The 8,557-nt window shown below is 39.6% G+C and overlaps 2 protein-coding genes across 4 annotated transcripts in view; one reads left to right on the forward strand and one right to left on the reverse strand.

Moving 5' to 3' along the window:
- The first annotated feature begins 17 nt into the window (after positions 1-17).
- Positions 18-3,212, forward strand: cfap20 (cilia and flagella associated protein 20). Of its 2 annotated transcripts, none has more exons than XM_079591168.1 (6): positions 18-399; positions 1,113-1,192; positions 1,281-1,392; positions 1,474-1,662; positions 2,876-2,986; positions 3,061-3,212. In XM_079591168.1, the coding sequence occupies exons 1-6, from the start codon at positions 316-318 to the stop codon at positions 3,064-3,066; spliced, it is 582 nt and encodes a 193-aa protein (XP_079447294.1). In that variant the 5' UTR covers positions 18-315; the 3' UTR covers positions 3,067-3,212. The 2 variants fall into 2 exon arrangements, with proteins under 2 accessions (XP_079447294.1, XP_079447295.1); XM_079591169.1 differs by having other exon boundaries at positions 3,064-3,212.
- Positions 3,213-3,264: 52 nt separating this feature from the next.
- dgat1a (diacylglycerol O-acyltransferase 1a) overlaps positions 3,265-8,557 on the reverse strand; it is a 25,932-nt gene continuing 20,639 nt past the window's right edge. For both annotated transcript variants that reach the window (XM_079591144.1, XM_079591145.1), the window contains 6 exons: positions 7,334-7,378; positions 6,914-7,026; positions 6,421-6,486; positions 6,186-6,273; positions 6,040-6,102; positions 3,265-4,717 (listed from right to left, as the gene is read on the reverse strand). In XM_079591144.1, coding sequence (XP_079447270.1) covers positions 4,556-4,717; positions 6,040-6,102; positions 6,186-6,273; positions 6,421-6,486; positions 6,914-7,026; positions 7,334-7,378 — 537 coding nt within the window. In that variant the 3' untranslated portion in view covers positions 3,265-4,555. The remainder of the gene's footprint in view (positions 4,718-6,039; positions 6,103-6,185; positions 6,274-6,420; positions 6,487-6,913; positions 7,027-7,333; positions 7,379-8,557) is intronic.

The raw sequence follows: 8,557 nt of genomic DNA on the forward strand, positions 1-8,557 counted from the left end.
GGACACCCCGTTACTATAGCAACATCCGTGTCAACATTAAAGGGTCCGACGTGACAACCAGATCACGTCACGTCGCATAGCAACTCCCAAATAAACTACGAAAAACCTCGTCGGTGTCGCTGCTGGAGATTAATCGGATCGGACCCGACTATTAACGAGTTATAAAATACGTTAGTTCTCATAACTGATGTATAAGTTTATTTAGTGTTTGTCAAGCGGAACCCGAGATCTGGAGTGCAGCGATCCAGCCGGACGCGTTCAAAGCAGAATAAACAGTGTATGGTGTGATTTTATTTAAATTAAAGCTGCAGGATTATGTTCAAAAACACCTTCCAGAGCGGATTCCTGTCCATCCTCTACAGTATCGGCAGCAAACCTCTGCAGATCTGGGACAAGAAGGTGAGCACACGCCGGAAATGATGATGTTAGATGGGCTGAGCGAGCTCAGATGTGGCTAATGGACAGCTAACTTACATACATGACATTTAACGTTAGGCTGTAATGAAAGTTGTTATCATCTACATTTAATCTAAAGTAGGTAAGAACATTGGGACCTGGATAACATTATTACACTTTCTCGCAAAAAGTACTGTGGTATTACCATGGTAACATTATGGGTTTTGAACATGATTATAATGATGCTGTTGTGGCATTTTTTGAAGTACCATTGAGTAACTGTTAACTTGTAAATACCGTCGTATATGAATATGATAATCACACACACACACACACACACACACACACACACACACACACACACACACACACACACACACACACAGAGAGAGAGACACAGACTCACACACAGACTCACACACAGACTCACAACACGAATATATACAGACACACACTCTCTCTCGCGCGCGCGCGCGCGCGCACACACACACACACACACACACACACACACACACACACACACACACACACACACACACTCGAAGTTATCAAGTTAAACTAAATTAAATGATAAATGTTTAATATTATGTTATGTGTATGTATAGATTATATATTCAGTTTGAATAAACTAACGGATAGAGTTTTATGTAGATATGAATTATGCATTATGAATTATGCATTTTGCATTAACTCAATAAATGAACATGTCCCTGCAGGTCAGAAACGGACACATCAAACGCATCACAGACAATGACATCCAGTCTCTGGTGCTGGAGGTGGAGGGAACGAACGTCAGGTGAGTGTGTGTGTGTGTGTGTGTGTGTGTGTGTGTGTGTGTGTGTCTGATCACATGATCCTCCTGACCCGTGTGTGTCTCTCCACAGCACCACCTACATCACGTGTCCCGCAGACCCCAAGAAAACCCTCGGCATCAAACTACCCTTCCTCGTCATGATCATCAAGAACCTCAAGAAGTATTTCACATTTGAAGTTCAGGTAGGGTCTCGATAATATTTCGATTCATGCCATAAAACAATGACCCAGAGCACATGATCTATATGACATGTGTCACGTCAGGTGCTGGATGATAAGAACGTGCGGCGGAGGTTCAGGGCGAGTAACTATCAGAGCACGACCCGCGTGAAGCCCTTCATCTGTACGATGCCCATGAGGCTGGACGACGGCTGGAACCAGATCCAGTTCAACCTGTCCGACTTCACACGCCGAGCGTACGGCACCAACTACATCGAGACCCTGAGAGTGCAGGTGAGCTCAGCAAAACAATACGATAGGACTAATACGATTTTTTGAACTGTGACATTTTCATGAATATTAAGACTAGATGTGCTCAATTGCTAGACTTGACAGTTGATGTTTTGTTTATGACACTGACAGTAAGAAATATTGTAATAGAATATTACATAATACAACAGTTGGCATAAATTTAACAGTTTAACATATTACTATGATATATAAATTCTTTACAATTTCAATAATACATCATTTCTTTGTATTTATTTATCTTATATATAATGCAAAATTCTTTACAATCTCAATAATACACACTGTATATAAATGTATATGTACATTTATATATAGCCTACAATATTAATGGACAGTTGAGCTGATCTATAATCAAAAGAATATATATATATATATATATATATATATATATATATTTATAAATGTTTATTTTGTCAAATCAAAATTGATCAAATAAAGAAAAATAACATTGTGTACACACAAACACACACACACTCTAACCCCCCCCCACACCCACTCTACCCCCCCCACACACACACACACACTCTACCCCCCCCCCCCACACACACACACTCACTCACTCTAACCCCCCCCCCACACACACACACACACACACACACACTCACTCACTCTCAAACACACACACGCACGCGCACACACTCACTTACTCTCAAACACACACAGACACACACTCTCTCACACACACTCTAACCCCCACCCCCCCGACCCCACTCCACCACACACACACACACACACACACACACACACACACACACACACACACACACACACACACACACACACACACACACACACACACACACACACTTGTGTGTAAGAATATAATGTCAAATGTTTATTTTTATTTTCCTCTGTAATTTTGGGATGAAATATGATTTGGGAATGTTCTTGTTTCTGAGATTCAGCCATTAATACTAAAGAAAAGAATGATTAACTGTTCAGTGCCTTTCAAATCTTTCAAATGCCAATACAAAGAGTTTTTATTTTCAGAAAACCTTGATTAGATCTGCTTCTAATATAGTCTCAAGCCAATATCAATACACATGTAGGATGATTCTGATAAAAGGTTATTAACAAAGAAGAGTCATCAGCGAGTTAGCAATGAACGTTTTTCAGTATTAAGTATGATATTTAAGCAGATATTTCATTATATTGTAAATGCTGGTGTGATTGACGGGCTCCTCGTGTCTTCCAGATCCACGCAAACTGCCGCATCAGGAGGGTTTACTTCTCCGACCGGCTGTACTCCGAGGACGAGCTGCCCGCTGAATTTAAACTCTATTTACCAGTACAAAACAAAGCAAAGGTGAGCTGCTCAAGTGCAATCTCTACGTTTCTATATAGATGTGTGTGTATTAATCTTGTGCATCTTCTCCACAGCAGTGACGGAGCGGACTGGACACCTTCCTTTTATCTGCACATGTTCATACTGGACGGATCTAGTGGCCCAATCTTTTTGTTGTTCTTCTTTAAGTGTTGTTTTGGATCTGTGTGATTGGTTTCCATCTGCTAAATAAATATTTTATATGCACAAAGTGAGGTCTGTTTGATTATGTTCTCCATATTTCATAGAGAGATTGAGATGCCGGTGTTTTAAAGTATTTATTCAACTGGAACATGAGCTGCCACAAGCGCACAAGGAAACACACAACGTGTCTTTAGTTACAAACTTTGGCTTTCACAGGAAAAATCTGTGGATCTCTCATGCGTTTTAGTGCAGCAGTTTCAATGAAATAAAGTGAATTCACATCTCAGTGTTATTATTATCATAACCACTGTGAATTATGAGTCAACATAAAAGTGTTATCTAGATCAATACATTCTTGTCTATGAGATAAAAAGTGTCTATTAAAACAGATTTTACACAAGGAAAAAAAAATCCTGCAATGATCAATAATGGGACCAAGCACCGCAGCAGCGCACAAAATATATAAAGAATATATAAATCAATATTTACAATAATTGACCAACCAAAGGTCTGGTACTAAGTTTTAAGATAAAAAATTGGCAAAAAACATCCTCACTTACTTGGTGTTCGTTGACACGGTACTTACAATTGGTTAGGTATTAAAAGTCCAAGACTATTTGATGCACATTTGTTTGAAATAGTGATCAAATTAATATGCATTGTACTGCACATGACCTTGGAAAGATGGGTATTGTTTTAAGGAATCTAAAGAGATCGTGACTTTGGATTTCCAAAGTTATCGTGAAAATCATGCCGGACGGAAACTGAAATCTCGATGTCTCGACCACATTGGTGCTTGGCCCCTTATGAACAGAGCAGATAAACCTTAAATCCCATTGAAATAATATTCCAGGCAATTAAAATGGCGCAAAAATATTCTGGCTTTAACAATTTCTCACATTCATATACAATATTGATGTATTATGGAAACTAAAATTGACAGCAAGTATTGAAATCAACATAAAAGCAGTTACAATCTTTACCTTTAAAAGGTTCACAAACATCATGCATTTTTTAATTTAGTGCAAAGGCTCACAGATTCAATCGATCACACACTAAAGCAACAGCACATAGTAAAAAACATTACTCTTGTATTGCGTCTTGTATCTGAAATGCATTGGGAAAAATAAAAACACATTTTTGGCACTTTTGATTTTGTGTCTCTCTGAATTGATCAGGAAAACGTCAAGTATGAAACGTTTGTGAGAAGGCATTGCGATGACGTGCAGCTTTGGCTCGGCAGTGTATGATTTGATTGCATTGCACGCGATAAAAAATGTCCACTCACCTTCCACGTGCCTTCTGACTAATAATCACATTTGATTTGGGTCTGTTAAAAAATTCCCTTCGAAAAATATATGCATTGTTTTTACATTCAACATCTCGGTTATTGCAGAAATCGCTGCGTCATGCCGGAACGCCCTCTGACGCATTCCCATAATGCAGCACGTAATAGTCGTGGACGTACATCAGAACGGCGATCGGCTGGCCGATGATCAGCGACATCCAGACGGCTGCGTTCCCATAGTTTCCTCTCAAGAATCGGCCCACGAAATAGGCGAGTGGGATCTGAAACAGGACGCAGAATGTGAAATGAGGAACGGCTCCATTTGATGTTCATAATAAAACTTTATTTTCTATAGTGTATTAAAACTGCACTGTGTAGGATTTTCTCCCATCTAGCGGTGAAATTGTATATGACTACCAACTGAATATTACTTTCTAGCTCCTCCCATTCAGAGGGCGTTTTAACTACTACGGTGGCCGTATTATTCTGCGTCCCTTTTAAAATCCTTGCTTCTCATGAGCTATCACTCCAATATTGACTTTGGTCTTGTTGATTTGCCAGTAGCAACAGGCTTTTAAATCTGCCGGCAGTCGCGAGTAATCTCCCCTCGCGTTCGTCACGGTGCCACTGAGTGTAAAAGCGTGAAAGGCGAATCTTGAATTTCCAGGTTTGTCCCTCTTTGGCTAATGTATTTTCAAGATGGAGGCGCAACATGGCTGCCGCCATTCGAGCGACTCGCTCGTATGTATTATAAATGGCAGATTCTACGCTTACGAGAATACTTGATTAGTTGGTGGAAGTAATTACACATTAATGAGCACATATAATTTTGAAAGAACAAAGTCCTTTTTTTTTGCTAATAATCAACTTAAAACATTACACAGTGTAGCTTTAAATGAGCTTCCGGTTACGGTTTGGGATATATATGGTGTTAAAAGCTGAGATAAATAATCCAGAGCCAGTCCGTGAAATGCTTTGTATGTGAGCAACTCTAAATTTAACAGGTAGTAAGAAAAGAAAAAAACAAAGAAAATTGTTAACCATCCATGATTTTATCTCAGAAATAAATTTAGTGAGCAATGAGACAGCCTCCCTTTGACTGTGTTTACAATGAATGTAGATCTGTGTTTCATCAGCATAAAAATTATACTTAACTAGAGTTATTAAGTGGGAATAAGTATAAAGTAAAAGGGTCCTAAGATTGAGCCCTGGGGGATGCCAGTAGATACTGGTCCAATATCAGACATGTTTTCCCCTAAAGCAATGGTTCCCAAACCTGTCCTGAAGCACCCCCCAACACTGCACGTTTTCTTTGTCTCCCTAATCAAACACACCTGATTCAACTCATCAGCTCATTAACCCATGTGATAATGAGCCGATGAGTTGAATCAGGTGTGTTTGATTAGGGAGACAAAGAAAACGTGCAGTGTTGGGAGTGCGTCAGGACAGGTTTGGGAACCACTGCCCTAAAGCAACAAACTGTCTGCGTTTGGTCAAATAATATAGATCTAAAACAGTTCCAAAAGTACCAAACACAGTTTCAAGGTGATTGAGTTAAAGAGGAGTTTAACAATCTAATTTTTATGTGGTATTTAAGACTGACCTGTGACATCATACCCAGGAACGCCCAGAGCCGAAACATCTTTAGAGGAACGCTCACTAAATACTGGCAAAATTAAACAAAATATTAATACCCAGGAAAAAAACATGACTGTAAACTAATGAAGCAATACAAGTGTGCAGTGAAACCTCATGGAAAAATGCAGACAGGAAGAACACGGCGATCTGAGCCGGTAGCTTATTTATGCCCCTCACCAACATGGGCTTATAAAAGTGTCTGAAGGGAAACAGAGAATGAGGAATCAATGAACAGATACCACAAACTTTCCTCAGAACTGATTTTTGTCATGATATAAATGCGAACCGCCTCTGGTGCAGAAATAACAGACAAATCCAATCATATTAATTGATAATCCCGTCTCACCGTAGGCACCACTTGTGAACAGGAATGTTCCAATTCGACCAAAAGTAGGGAATCGTTTCAGAGTTCCTGCAGATATAAAGCTCAGTATTCACAAAATGTGAAAACTTTCTGTGAAATGGCATCTGCAAGCTATTTTACTTCTGTAATGTGATGCATCCAAGCATTCAATGATAATACCAGTAACGCCAAAAGTAATGCAATATACAATATTGTTCTGCTATTCTAATCACATGCTAAATTTTTGTCTTTAAATGCTTGAGCTCTTTAAATCAGAATGGATTCTGATTGGTTGTTAGTGTTTTTATCCTTCATCAGCTAGAAAAAAGTGATACAATATCGTTGTTATTGTTACAGTTACAGTACTTGCAATTTTCATAGAAGGGTTATTTAACATTATAGGTATCGTTATCAAATTTGGTGCGAACAGGCCTTAACTTAAATGAGTTTTTGATGTAAATTTGATGTAAATGTAAAACATACTGAACTCACTCACCACCAGTCTCGGTAAAACTCGCGGTCTCCGAACTGCATGAGCTCAGCTATGAAGTTCATAGAGGAGTGGAAATACCAATAGAAAAAGAGGAGCCAGATAAAATGATTGGGCACCTGTAGAGGGACAGGGAGAAGGGGCGGGGCTTGTGCCGTTAGACACTCTGAGGAGGAGGGGCCACAAACATGACATCAACAATAGCAACAGCCGCCGTTGTCGTGCAAAATTCAAGCTACTTGGAATTCTTGATTCTGATTGGTGGCGTTCTGCAGTCAAATATTTTTGTTTAATAATGCCAAACTGTATATATATATATATATATATATATAGCACCTGCAAAAGCACTAACAGAAGTCATAGCAACAGCATCCATGACATCAACAGCATCTGTCTGTGTGTGCGTATGTTTCTCGCCACACTTACAGCAAGTTTCAGCAGACGCTCAACTATTCTAGTGAAATCCATGTCCTGTTAAAAGAGAAAGGTACTCATATGATGAATACGTAGATAAAAATGATAAATAGATAAAGACTACATGCTAAAGAGTGATAATAACTGATATTAATAGGCATTTTATGTATCTGCTACAGTCACTGTTATCTCATTGCTTTACATTACAAGCTACTGTGTCATGATCTTACTTTTTGGACATATAAATATCAGCATCTGCTCCAAATTCACCTTTGGCTAAGCCCCGCCCCCCTTAGTTACTGTTGCTACGTCCGTCAACTTCATCTGGGCTCTGGTTTGGTATCAACATGGCTTATGCTGTGACGGCTCTTCCTGCTGGAATTGTATCAAACTTTTATAAAGCAGCAAATAAAGTGTACGATAGAAGTAGGCAAAAGGGGCTGCAGTGTGCGTGCGAAGGCTATATTCAAGACATACCGGAGAAACACAAGCAACAACAAGGCATCCAAATAGAGGCAAAAGCATAACGGTCACAGTCAAAAAATGACCCACCGTATATCCTAATGGAGACGGAGGCTGGGACTCACAATATCAAGAGCAACACTGTTCATGCTAAGCCGGGTCTCTATTCACTTCTATAATCGTTATTACAAAGCAAACGGACTACGCGAGTATAAAGTTGTATTTATTAGCAGCGTGTGCTAGCGTATCAACAATTAGGCTAGAGAACCGAAATCATAAACCAGCATAAAACTGTCTAACTATAACTTCACAGTAAGGTTAAAACACAAAAGTGTGTTGTTGATCTAGAGGGGTTTCGCTGACTGAGGACGTCCACACGGTTTAATCCAAAGACGACACTTGTCAGGATTTGACTTCGGTTTTGGGAAGGGAAAAAAAAACGGACACCCCCCTCCAACCTCTCTGGGAAACACGTATCTGTGTTACAAATCCCCCAGGCACAACGTTTATCCATATTTCTGATAAAACTATGACAGTAATAGCCTGCCGAGACCAACAATATGAGACGCCGGTGTTAAAGTCAATGGAGCGCTGTGAAAAAGTGTCGGACCCTCTGTGGAGCTCGTTCTTGGCTGCGCTGTGATTGGTCAATCTACATTCTAGGGCGTGGCTTAGCCAAAGGCGAATTGCACATTTTTGCTCAGTTTGGGCCTGTTAGCGCCATATTCTTGCTATATGCAAGAATCTCTTAAACAATTTTTTTATTTTATATTT

This window comes from Phoxinus phoxinus (genome assembly GCF_949152265.1).
Source record: "Phoxinus phoxinus genome assembly, chromosome: 19".
Lineage (NCBI taxonomy): Eukaryota > Metazoa > Chordata > Actinopteri > Cypriniformes > Leuciscidae > Phoxinus > Phoxinus phoxinus.